The 12,617-nt window shown below is 31.4% G+C and overlaps 1 protein-coding gene and 1 long non-coding RNA gene across 3 annotated transcripts; one reads left to right on the top strand and one right to left on the bottom strand.

The window, feature by feature from the left end:
- Window positions 1-5,056: 5,056 nt before the first annotated feature.
- eIF1 (eukaryotic translation initiation factor eIF1) lies at window positions 5,057-7,824 on the bottom strand. Its single transcript, XM_040709453.2, has 3 exons — window positions 7,289-7,824; window positions 6,942-7,099; window positions 5,057-5,718 (listed from the first exon to the last, which is right to left on the bottom strand). The coding sequence occupies exons 1-3, from the start codon at window positions 7,314-7,316 to the stop codon at window positions 5,572-5,574; spliced, it is 333 nt and encodes a 110-aa protein (XP_040565387.1). The 5' UTR covers window positions 7,317-7,824; the 3' UTR covers window positions 5,057-5,571.
- Window positions 7,825-7,897: 73 nt separating this feature from the next.
- Window positions 7,898-11,501, top strand: LOC121115252 (uncharacterized). Of its 2 annotated transcripts, XR_005863438.2 has the most exons (3): window positions 7,898-8,162; window positions 8,219-8,998; window positions 9,055-11,501. It is a non-coding gene; the product is annotated as an uncharacterized lncRNA (long non-coding RNA). The 2 variants fall into 2 exon arrangements; XR_011779459.1 differs by having other exon boundaries at window positions 7,904-8,162; window positions 8,219-11,501.
- The last annotated feature ends 1,116 nt before the right edge of the window (window positions 11,502-12,617 follow it).

Genomic DNA, 12,617 nt, shown 5'->3' with positions numbered 1-12,617 from the left:
GGATGACAGAGACCAAGCAATAATAGTCTCTGGATTATGTCAAGAAGAGTTTGTTGTCTTGATGTAATATTGTGTGTCCAAATAAGAGCTCCATGTGTTAAAGCAGGTTTGACTACAGTAAGCCCAGATTGCATGGCGTGGGGCAATGCCCCAGGTTTGTCCATTAAGTCCCTTCATTTTGGGGGCTCTAACACTACTGGTTGTATTTCCCTTCACGGACCTGTGCAATTCGCATTTCGAGCATAGTTGATAACTAAATCCCATCACATAGACACCTGATTGACATTTAATCTGATTTACGCTGCGCCATTTCAAAAGTGGAACCGAACATTGAGGTACTCGTGAAGGCAAAATAAATTTAAAAGTCTCATTTATATGTATACATCTAGTGTTGCATTTTTGTATATTTTTTATGCGCCAAATATTTATTTTTTTATTAAAAACATAAAGAACCTTTTCAAATGTATTTCATTTCCATGTGATAACTGTTCGTAAAAAATATAATATATGCAAACAAAAATTAAGGAACGTAAAATGGCATATTTACGTACTAAATACTGCATGGGTTACAATCGAATTTGTCAAAAACCGATGATATGGTGGGAAATGGAGATTCGTTTCACTAAAAAGTGGGGCATTGGAGAAATAAGTGTAAGAACCGTTGGTCTATAATTGGTTTTATATTCGAAGCAAGTTGTCTCTGGTCTACCCTACTAAAAAAAAGGTGTATTTAATATAGTATTGGATTAAAGTATTACTCGAAATACAGTCGACTTGACCAAAGTCGAAATTTGTATGAAATTACTTCAACTCAACCGAAATATTCTTTGAAAAACTCTACATATTCGAGAATAGAAATTTTATATAAAAGGAGAAAAATAAGATTGGTATTGATGCAGCTCAAATGTTAATAATTAAAATACATGGCAGAAACATAAATGAATATACAGTCAAACCCGGATATAAGAAATTCGGATATAATAAAAATACGCTTATAGTCAACTTTCTCTCAGACACTAATTTTTAATACATATAATACTTCTCATAGCTTGAAGAAACACAAAGTAAAAATCTGCATAAAGTCTACTTTTTCTTCCATTTTTTGGTATCAACTTTATAGGAATTCATGAGAATGAATTTTCCTTTTTATAGGTACAAATCCTAAGCTTGTTTTTTTTATATTCGTTAAACATAGCTTTTCAATCAATGCAGTACATAGCATCAGTGCCTACAGAAAAAAAAACATAGGCTAAACGATGAAGTAAAACTTTTGGGTAATCTATTAAATTTAATCTAACACTAGTTACCTCGAAGTGTGAAGTTCCAAAATAATTTATATAAATAAGTAACCAAAAATTGTGGTTTTTTATATACATCGAATACAAGAAAAATCCAGTTATAATCAGCATTCATAAGAAAAATCGTAGTCTTAATTTAACTGTAATTACGAAGTTGTTTTTGCCCCAGTTTTTTTTTCTTTTTTGTAAGTTGGTCTGTTTGTTAGTCACCAAGATTATGCCAAAAGTTGAAGATCGATTTTGATGAAACTTGGTACAAAGATTATATATGGTCACAGTAACATGCCATTAAATTTTGGGGGGTCAAAAACGTAAATAATGCACAATTGACTATAACTGGATCAAATTGATATACATAACAGAGGTTTTGCACTCTACCGAGTGCCATTTCAAGCTATTAATTTGTTTTGAATACATATAGGGTAGGGAAGCAAAAAGTGGACCTTTTATTTTCTCCTTACTATGAGCAGGTGTCGTGGTTCTTTTAATATTTTTTTCTACCTTCCTTTTTGCATAAACAAACTATACTAATCATTTAGTCATTTCATCATCTTGAGAGAGCAACAAGCAAAAATGCAGCACATCTCAGATCTCCTAGATGCTTGATTTGATGGGATTACGGGCATTGTTAAGTATTTTAGGAGCCGGGTTTTTTAAGTTGGCCAAGATGAAAAAAGGGGAAAAGACCTCTCCAGGATGTCAGAAAGGGGAGGGCAAAATTTAAAGAGGGATACGAAGTTCTTGTTGAATTTGAAGAAGAATGTTAATGAGGATCCCGCTAAGTCGATGAATAGCCTCGCTAAAGACTTCTCTGTGGTTCTTAGGACCATCAGGAGGGTTATAAAGCACATCTGTGGATTATTTTCTTTCACAAGGACCCCATGCCAACTTCTGACCAAGGGCATGAAAGCTAGGAGGCTCGAGAGGTCCAAGAAAATCCTCACATGGATGCGAGGCAAGGCAAAAAGGTCAATTATGAAAAATTTATCGGACAAGAAGATTTTCACAGTTGATCAATTCCACAACCCCCAAAAAAACTGCTGGCTTGCAGAAACAAAATAAAAAGTCCAAGGGGTTTACCACACCAAATATTCTTCCCAAACAATAGTCCTCGGAGTTGTGGCCTCTGATGGGAAGAAGATACCACCTTTCTTTTTCAAGATTGGACAAAAAATCGGCCAAGAGGCCTACTATAAGGTGCTTAGGTACACTATATTGCCATGGCTGAAGAACATCTACGCGGAGGGTAACTACATGTAGACACAGGATGGCGCCTCCTCTCACAGGTCGGCCACGTGTCAAAAGTTCTGCGCAGATAACATGGCTCGATTCTGGTCCAAAGAAATATGGTCTCCTCACCAGATTTGAACCCACTGAACCTTTCTATATGGGGCACTTTTGAGAGGGAAACCAACAGGACCTCACACCCAAATGTGGACTCACTGAAGTCCTCCATAGTGGCTACATGGGACAAATTGTCAGAGGAGTTTGTCACCAACTCCTACATAGCCTTCAGGGGACGTGTAAAGGCAGTGATTGATAATGAAGGATGCCATATTGAGTGAAAAAAAAGTTTTACAAAAACATTGCCTACATGTTTTGTTAACATTCTTTTTTGCCTATAATTCAAAATATAAAATTATTGATGTATTTCTAAATCCATCTCTCGAGTCCACGTTTTGCTGCCCTGCCCTGTATATATAACTTTTTTTATATTATTTCCTATAAGGCATATAAATATTTTCTAAAATTAACTACATTACTTGATTAATAATTGACTGCCTTATTGATGAAGTCAAACTGACTTAATTGTCGAACTTCGATTTTATCAATTCAATGAAAAAATATGTTGTTTTTTTTTATGCCTTTTCTCAAATTCGACTTGACTCAAAGCTCAACTCAATTTTCAATTACTCGAATTTGATAGTTATAACTCGAATTCAACAGTAATTTAATTATTTTAATTTTGGGAATCATATGATGAATTAATTAATTATATATTATGAAAATCGTTCCTCCAGATATAAGCAATATCGTGTGCTCGTATGTCAAGCGGTACATAGTATATATCCGTGATCTAAAAATAAATGTGTTTTCAATAGATATTCTGCATTTAAAAAGATAAATATTTATGAAACAACCATCAATAGAACTTTTCATTTAGGTATAATGAGATATACAGTTAAATTATTTTCCATTAATTTTCCTAAGATATGAAATTAAAATTACACAAATGATAGATTTAATATGTATCCGTAAGGTGCTAATTAAATATAATTTAATTAACTCTGAACACTATAATTAAAGTAAAGTATTTAAAGATAAAATTATTTATGAAGAAATCACTTCAATTTACGACAAACTATGATTTTTATCATTGTGATCAAAAATAAAGAAATTATGAAACTTACAAATAAAGTGTCTATTTTTCATTATTGTAATCATTTTTTTTTTTTTTTTTGGTACTTACAAGACATTTTCCTATTGAAAGGTCTAAATCAAAGGAAAATAAACTCAATTATAATTTGTAGATGAATGTTTCCAAGTTAAAAAATAAACCCTTCCGAAGGAAACCTAATAAATTCCTCATCTTTGATCACAATAATAACTGGAAGGAACCACTTTCATTATGAGTTACATATCTTAATTTGTTGGAAAGTTATGGTCGATAATGCGCTTTAACTTTTTGTGTGACCTTTACCTCTCAAAATTTAATGATTTCTTACTGTTCCCCATATAATCTTTCTACAAAGTTTTACCAAAATCGGTCTTTAACTTTTTTTGTAATCCTCCTTATAAACAGGCAAACAAACGAAAGGGATTATATAACCTCCGTACAAAATTCACTAGCAGAAGTAAAAAATCATAGTCGTAAAGTGAACACAAAGAACTTTACAATAAAAAAAAGAGCCAATTTTATTAATTATTTATGGTTTGAAGCTCGAAACAAATATATATTAAGTTATCAACTTTTATTGATAGGATATAATATGTATCTATAGGGCATAAAAACGGAAATTTCGGTTTATAAAGGTCATCTCATGTTTCTCGAGGTAGAAGTAATCCATCAGGAACACGCCATAACAATCCCAGAGCAAAAATCTGTTGATTCTCAAGGACATATATAGTTTCAGCTCCATAGCACACAGAAGGAAGGGAACTAGGAGGTCATGAAGTTGAGTTTAAGAAAATATAGCTTGGATTGCAGTCATTTTAAAACAATCGTCGACATGCTGCATAATCAACTCCAATTGATTATACATATTATCAAATATAATCATAGAAAGTACAAACATATTGGTACAACTGCATTGATTGCATGACAACTACCACATATCTAGGAAAAAACTTGATATTACCCCTTTGATTCAAATACTCGTTTTGTTTTTTTATATTTTAGACTTTGCTGCAGTCGTAACTTCTTCATTTATCCAACAGCCATGAAGCTCAAATTGTATATCATTGACTTTTTGTTTAAGCTTAAACTAACTTTAATCATCATGCCTGATGATTAAGATAAAAATCAACTACTTATTTCCTACTAGGAGTTGAATTCTCAATGAATCTTAACAACAATATCAATTTACAAGATAACAAGTTAATTGCTATATTAGAAGGGGAGGGCGTGAACATATTCCAAGTCACACCTCGAAGGGGGATATTGATAGCAACTAGAAATGAAAAAACTATACTTAAATCTTAGGATTGCAAAAAAGCAATTTTTTATGTGAGATAGATAAATTAAAAAAATGTAGAAGTGAAGATCGATGCAATTTATTTAAATAATTAAGTCTCGAAGAAAAAACAATTTCACTATAAATATATTGAAAAAAGCGTTGAAAAAACAATTATCAACAAATTCCTAAATTTAAGAGAAAAAGAAAAAAGTTAAACCCCAGTTTTCTAATATTGGGGATAAAAAGATAATAAGATGAATAACGGTAGTCAGGATGGTTTTTAACTGCAGTAATTAAGGTTACGACGTACGAAGGTGAGCACAATAATGTAATAATAGATGATTATGATGTTAGGAGCTCTTCTTCTTCCCTTTTCTTTTAGTCGAGATTTTTTTAGTGTGTGGTATCGATCGTTTCTTATAGTTAGCTGTTGCCAATAATTGCCAACTTCGGTATTTCACGAGCATTTTGTAGAAGGAATTTTATCAAAAGGGGTGGTATTGTTAATTATAATAAATTGTAACGCTAATTCATCAATTAATTACTACTGTTATGTATATAATATATATATTAAATTATTATATCGATAATTTTTCTTAAAATCCGTGGACTTTGAGCTGATCAGCCTTCACAAGACCGCATTTGGTGAGCCAGCCGCAGATATTATGGCGTTGATCACCTTGGAGTTGCAAACATTTACCGTATTCTAGATGCTCTACAACTGTTCCGTTACAAGCAAATTCCTGCAAAATAAAACAGCTCAATTAAAGTAAGGTCTTTTGTATGTATTATGTATTGTTCAAAAACAACGATATCAATGTATTCATGGGTTATTATTATTCTTTAAAGGAAGCATGGTACTCAAATTGAAGAAACTATGTAATAACGAGGAGAGGAGGAACAAAGTAAAAGTATGGGACGATTACGTAACCAAATATAAATAATTGCCAAGAAATGTGTATTTCCCCCTTTTTCTTTCTTCTTAAATAACTAACTATGTTAACGACATGAAAATAAAGTTTTTCTTTCGCAATTCACGTATACATATTATAACTAATAAGTAGATCAATATCTACAAACAAAATTAAGTTATTTCTATTAATAAAAAGGGAGGTTAAAATATTTATGAATAAACGTGAAACAAACAACAAAAAAAGACGCGAATAACTGGATCAAGTAGATATTAATAGTACAATTTATCCATCACCATCTGAATAAATACGCTTTATTATGTTAATAGTGTTTTTATGTCAAGCTTTGTTGATGTCAGCCATTTTGGGGGTCTAAATAGCCAAGTTATACAAGAATAACATTCCTTTTTTTATTCATATTAAGAAAATATTGAACTATTGGACGTCAAAATGGGACCCACAAATAAAAACGACTTAAAAGCTTATTTTCTATTAAGAGTGTTTCCCTCTATTGCTTTGTTTTATTAATTATCTGACACTAAAATTTATTACAAATACGTTAATACGTCGTTAAACAATCTTATTTCCATTTTGTAAATAAAAATAAACTTATTACAATGGAAAGAAAGGGATATGTTTATCTAATCATCCTACTTTTGTCGTCCCTAATCATTCATCTAACAACAATGAATTGTACAAATTTAAGCATTTTCAGTAGATATTACTTTGATTTAATTAAAATTATACTGTTCATCATTGGCATCAAGTAGCATTCAATGCAGATGTTATGTCTTTTTTCATTTTTAAAGCCATATGATGGAGTTACATCAAGGTTTAATGGAAATTATTTTATTTGATGTAGTAAAAATATCAACTTGAAGCCCTCAAAATGGTGTTTCCTTCAATTAAGATGTAATTACTTATTTAAGTGAAAACGCTGTAAATCTCAGTTTTGTAGGAGAGGGGAATAAAACAGATTCTGCTCATGTTAATAAAGAATGAATGATCGACTCCATGAATAAAATATATGCATAATATGTATATCCTGTAATTACCTTTTTGCAAGCTCTGACAATTTTCTTGAGGTCATACTCACTAGACAATCCCTGAATTGTAGTGAGTGTTTTTCGTCCGCTTCGTTGCTGAATACGAATGTGGACTAAACCATCTTGGACGCTTTCGTCGTCGCCCTTAGCGGCATCAGCGAAGGGGTCTACAGATTAAGAGAAAACAGAGTTAGTTATCATAACGGTTTAAATAGAACTTGAGCGTAAAACGGAACTTGGGCCACATGTGCAACGATTGCCAACACGTCGCCCAAACCCATCATTGCAATTACAGGGCTACGTTCAAGTAACATTAGTACATGAATATTATAAATATAATGAATATAACTACGTACCAAAGTCTCTAAGATTATCGAGGGACATGCGATAAGTCTTGGATTCGATCGGGATGAACCGTCAATCAAAAAAAAGTACTAAAAATTTAAATATATATTCAAAATATGAAATCAAGATCCTGACGGAGATAGAAGGAAGAATTCAAATTCTTCTTTCCTCGAAAGATGATGGACTACAAAGAAGAAGAAGAAGAAGAAGAAACCCAAAAAATGGAAGATACGGATGACACACGATACAAATAGTTAGTAAAAGTGTCTTCAACGGAATTCTTCTTCTTTTTTTTTCTTTCTGTTAAAGTCGCTCCCTTTCTTCAATGGCACCACTTTTTTTCCCTCCTCTCAGTCCTCTATTTACAACGTCGTAATACTACAAAAACAGTTGGTGCAATTGTTCGTAGTCATGCTCCGCCCTCTCACAGCCTCCATTTCTCTTCTCTTTCTCTCTCTCTATCAGCAGCAAACCCCCTACATGAGCAAAAAAAGGTGGGGAAAAAATCTACGTACAGAGTCATCTATCTCCTATCGTCAAACTTCTTATCGTACTCGTCCCGTACCTTTTGTAGCAGAAGCTTTGCTTTACATGGGATAGTTTTTTTCATAGCTAGCTAGTACTTATTTATTACTATTAGAGAAAGGAAGTTGAACTTCCTTCTGTATAATATTCTATTCCTCGATGAGATCGCTCACGCTAAATTCATAATAGGTCATATTTATCCAGGTTTATTGTGCTTCAGCTTATTTATTATGTATTTTCATTATTTGCGATGTTCCATGTGTTTCATATTTTTGTAGTTTTTACTTTCTTTGTGATATAGGTTCCCTGAAATCAAAAGTTTTCAATGACCATGATGTGAAAAATGTAGTTTCTTTTTGCGTGAGAAATCTAAACATATTTACACAGTCATAATAGTATAAATTATTTTATTTCAGAAGGTTTCATAAATGGTTTTTATGTTGTTTCAGGGCAATTTGCAAAGGATCCTTTTAGTCTGTCACAAAAAGGAAGAAAAAGAGATTAGTAATTGCTCTTTTGAGAGTTATAGCTATGAAAAACTACTCCGGAGTTTTACAAATATATTTAACATGATGTGATAAATACTATAAGTACTTATATTTATGCTTGAGAAGAACCAAAGAATTAAATTGAAATTGGTTTTCATGTATAATTTGTAGAAAATACACTTTGCTGATAAATTCTAAACAAATTAGATTATGATTTATGGAATATATATGACGTTCATGTTTCTTCTTCGATTTTGAAGAAACATATATCTCAGTTATTTTCCACGAATTGAAAATATTGAGGGGTCAATTTTGATACATATGAAATGAATCAAAAATGATCACTCAATAGTTTCAATGAAGAATAACCTCGTATTTAATTTATGTTTTCTTGGAATATTATGTTATTTCACCGAACAATGCTAATAATTTGTGTTTTATAGTAATACGAGTGAATATACAGTTGAAGAGGTACATGGTTAATTCTGGATTGCGTTATTAGAGATTTAATGACACTACAATAAATGGTTCATTGAGTTGTTTAATGGTAGAATAATGCGGTGTTTCCGTCATTGGTTGAGTCTGACTAAAAACAGAAATTATTATCAAATGGTTAAGTAGTTTTTGGCAAAATATCAATTGCATTTATCTCTTCTGTTATGTCCTACTTTGTAGCAAGCATCCTTCAATATGAGGATATGGTTAATTGTAAGTCTGTAATGAAAAATAACAGCCTCAAAATTAAAACTAAATTCAAATCTAAGGGAATATTTTCTATATGTTTTCGATTTACATAATTGGGAAGGATTTCAAACAAATCCCATGATGAAAAAATAGGCTACAAGTTTAAGTAATATTTAACATTTTTAATTATGTTAATTCAGATTTTAAAATCAATTATTCAAACTACAAAAACAACATATTTTATCATAATAAAAAGTTACGATAACTCAATTCTTTAAAACCTATTGATCATCAGGTTCATAATATCAGTTTTTACAGTTAGTAAAATCAGGAAAGTAATATCCATATTAAATATTTGTCTACATTGGTGGATATGGTTCAATCTTATCCGTAGTACCTACTAATAAATTTCTAAAATTTAGTCTTTGTAGGTCTGTGATGCACTTTTATGTGTTGATTTAGGATCTTTATTACTCAAAAAGATTCAAAGTTTTATTATATGATGTAAAATACTGTCATATTCAGATGTTATAGACAACTTGATATCAGTCATTCTTTTATGGAGCTATACAAAATATTATTTGGAAGGATCTTAAAGGATCCGTAAAGAATTAAAGGCCCCATATAAAAATACAATATGGTGGGGCGAGTGCTAAATTATCGTAACTCAAATATTTGCTTAACAGAATTAAGCCAGGAAACTCCATTCTTTAATTATGAATAACAGTGTTGTTGTTGTTGTTGTTTTGTAATAAAATGGATTCAAGAAACAAGCTGAATTTCTCTTTTTTTCAATATTAGACTTCTTGGACGGCATATAGGCAATAACACAAATATATGTAATTTTTGAGTTATGACAATTTGGCACTCAACCCAATATATGATATTGTAACAACTCCTGTGCAAAAAAAAAATCAATTCTAAAAAAGATACTTATTTCTGGTATACAAGCAAATTTTTTGGATTAAAATCTTACAGGGGGAAAAGGGATGATATTTGAAAAATAAAAAGCTTAGTTATGGGTATCTAGTGGTTCGTCAATGACTCGAAAAGAGTTAAGATTAATAATTTCAATGCGTTACATATAATAAAGTTTATTTCATTGTCACTAATAAATTTATAATTGTAGACGATATAACTATTTCACTCGACATGGATTTTTATTAAATAGTTTTTCCTAACTTACCTAATTGATAAAATGCAGAAAATATATTGGGACTAATGTGCGATATTAAAATTTTATCTTTAATTAGGAATGAGATTGTAGATAATAATCGAATATTATACTTAGATCAGGCATAAAGCTATACATAAATAGGACTCTCCCAAAATTAGGACAGCCTGGGTAGAGAGTCCCACTCGTCGGTATTCAATATGATTAGCGGGAGAAGGAGTTTGCTGTGTAATAGTAGAACGAATCTTGGCGATACAACTAATGAACGAGAGCGAATGAAGAGCACGTCGTTACCTTTATAGCTACTTCTTCTCCAATATGGAATTATTATTCAATTATTGTGGGGAGTTGTTCATACCTTAAAAAGATATCATTCTAATTCAACCAGTCAACGTTCAGAACACCTACTAGGAGAAAAGAATCAGAAACATCGACAACTGACAACAAGGGGTACACTATATATTTTTCTGTTAGCTAGGTAACGCCGTGAGAGAAAACATGATTAAAAGGCCTAAAAGCTGAATTACTGTACTCACATCCTGACATTTTCATAACAACAATATTTTCTACTCTCATTTGATTTAATATTCATTATTTACTCACTACTATAACAGTGCAGCTGTCGTTTCGCACTTATTTAATGGATGAATCTCGTCTTCTTGTATTGTTTTATCTCTGACTTATTTAGACTTGGAAATTGAGCAGAAAATGAGCATCAATCATTTTTGAACCCCTGAAAAGAAAAAAATTAAACGATTGCTGGAAAAATCTTTGATTGATGTTCATTTTCTATTAATTTCTTCGCTCCTGTTATATTCTTCTCCCAGCAAAAGACATATTGTATCCTAGAATCAAAATTAAGACCATATGTCGAATCGACAACCACTTGATTTTTTTTTTCCTCCAAATTTTGTCGCTTTAGAGAATACTTTTTTGCCCGCCAGAGGGAATCATGAATTACTCTATAAATAACTACACAGCCTCCATAAATTCACAAAAACACTAACCAGTTAAGTTTAGACACAAAGTGATCACGTGTGCATTATTTCGTATAAAATTAAACAGATGATGATCCCCTGAACGATTTTTTTATTAGGAAAGATGGGATGAACTGAACCAGTTTAAGCCTGTTAGATGCTAAAAATTTAGGTTGCATATACCTGTGGATTATTTTAATTTAATTACTTCCAGAGAGCTCTGAGCAGGTTTTTGATTATGACTTTACTTGACTGTGTCTTCTATAATTCTTACCAACTAAAAAAAACTCGGTGTCTCTTGGATGTAAATTATATTAAACTTGTATAATATCCTTAGCTGTCATATTATTTTGAATAAATCAACTTTTAACAGTTATATAAGTATTTTTATTTATGTCTTGAAATTCAACTCTGTAAGGATATAGTGTGGATTTTTAGTGCTATGAAATTCCCGGTTAAATGGGTTTATTTATTTTTAAAAAGAGTGAAAGGCTGAGTATTAAGTTGGTTTTATATTGAGTAAAGGATATTGTCTATTTTTAAATAACAGTTCTTATTTTGGAGACAATGAAGCTCTGTTATGTAGGTAAATAAGATAAAACGTAGACAGTGGTACAAAAAGTCAATACACGTATTATATCCAGACTTTTAAATTGTTGTACGATTAACTTACGTGTCACATTGGTCGAATAATCAAAGAGATGCTCAAAGGTAGGAACTTGAACTCGAGACTCGAATTGATCTTACAATCAAAGACTTGACTTTGACTTGAAAACTAATTTATACTTAACTCAAGGAAAGCTTTAATACTATGGACTCTTCATTGTAGTTATGTACTTAAAATGAGCTCAAAATAAATTTGAGTACTCTAATTGGGCTCGATAAAAACATTCAAGGGCTTGGATTTAATTTGATCTTGTGTCCAACCAACAAAATATAATGGCAAATTCCATAGATATACTAGTTCTAAACACTAGGATATTTTCGTGTTTTTAGTTTTCCTGACACGTTATTTTTTCTGTGTTAGATTCGAGTATTATACAAACTCGAAAAAAGAATCGAATTTACTAAAGTTATTAGGCATTGACGAACCAGACAAACTTTGCCATAACAATATATATTCCCTTTATTAACATAAACGACAACTCCCAAACAAATCCTCTGTATTACTCTCTTTTTCATGGGAACGGTCACACGTAGTTACTCAATACTTAGATCTGCTCTCATAAAAAGTGAAGTTATAATGATAATAGCGAAAAAAAACCTTGTTTAGGTTGCCATCAACCTAAACAAAACTCGCACCCTAAAAAATGTTTAGGATTTATAAGCCCAAAATATATGTACTAGTGATGGTAATCGGAATCCGGTGTTTTTTCTAGAATCAGCATCGGGAAAATAATGTTTAATTAGCGATTGCGTTTCTTATTTATTACCAGTATTTAACTATTTATTACTTTTCTATGTTATCAAGAAGAAAAAAAAAGCCCCCCTC

This window comes from Lepeophtheirus salmonis, chromosome 3, assembly GCF_016086655.4.
Source record: "Lepeophtheirus salmonis chromosome 3, UVic_Lsal_1.4, whole genome shotgun sequence".
In the NCBI taxonomy this organism is placed as follows: domain Eukaryota; kingdom Metazoa; phylum Arthropoda; class Copepoda; order Siphonostomatoida; family Caligidae; genus Lepeophtheirus; species Lepeophtheirus salmonis.
Note: the sequence above shows the minus strand (reverse complement) of the source record. Positions and strands in the feature narration are given on the sequence as shown.

Excerpts from the sequence above, each read along its gene's own strand:
- eIF1 (XM_040709453.2), bottom strand. The coding sequence starts at position 7,316 with ATGTCCCTCGATAATCTTAGAGACTTTG. Across the intron at positions 7,100-7,288 it reads CGATAATCTTAGAGACTTTG|ACCCCTTCGCTGATGCCGCT; the intron begins GTACGTAGTTAT and ends CTTAATCTGTAG. Across the intron at positions 5,719-6,941 it reads TTGTCAGAGCTTGCAAAAAG|GAATTTGCTTGTAACGGAAC; the intron begins GTAATTACAGGA and ends TTTATTTTGCAG.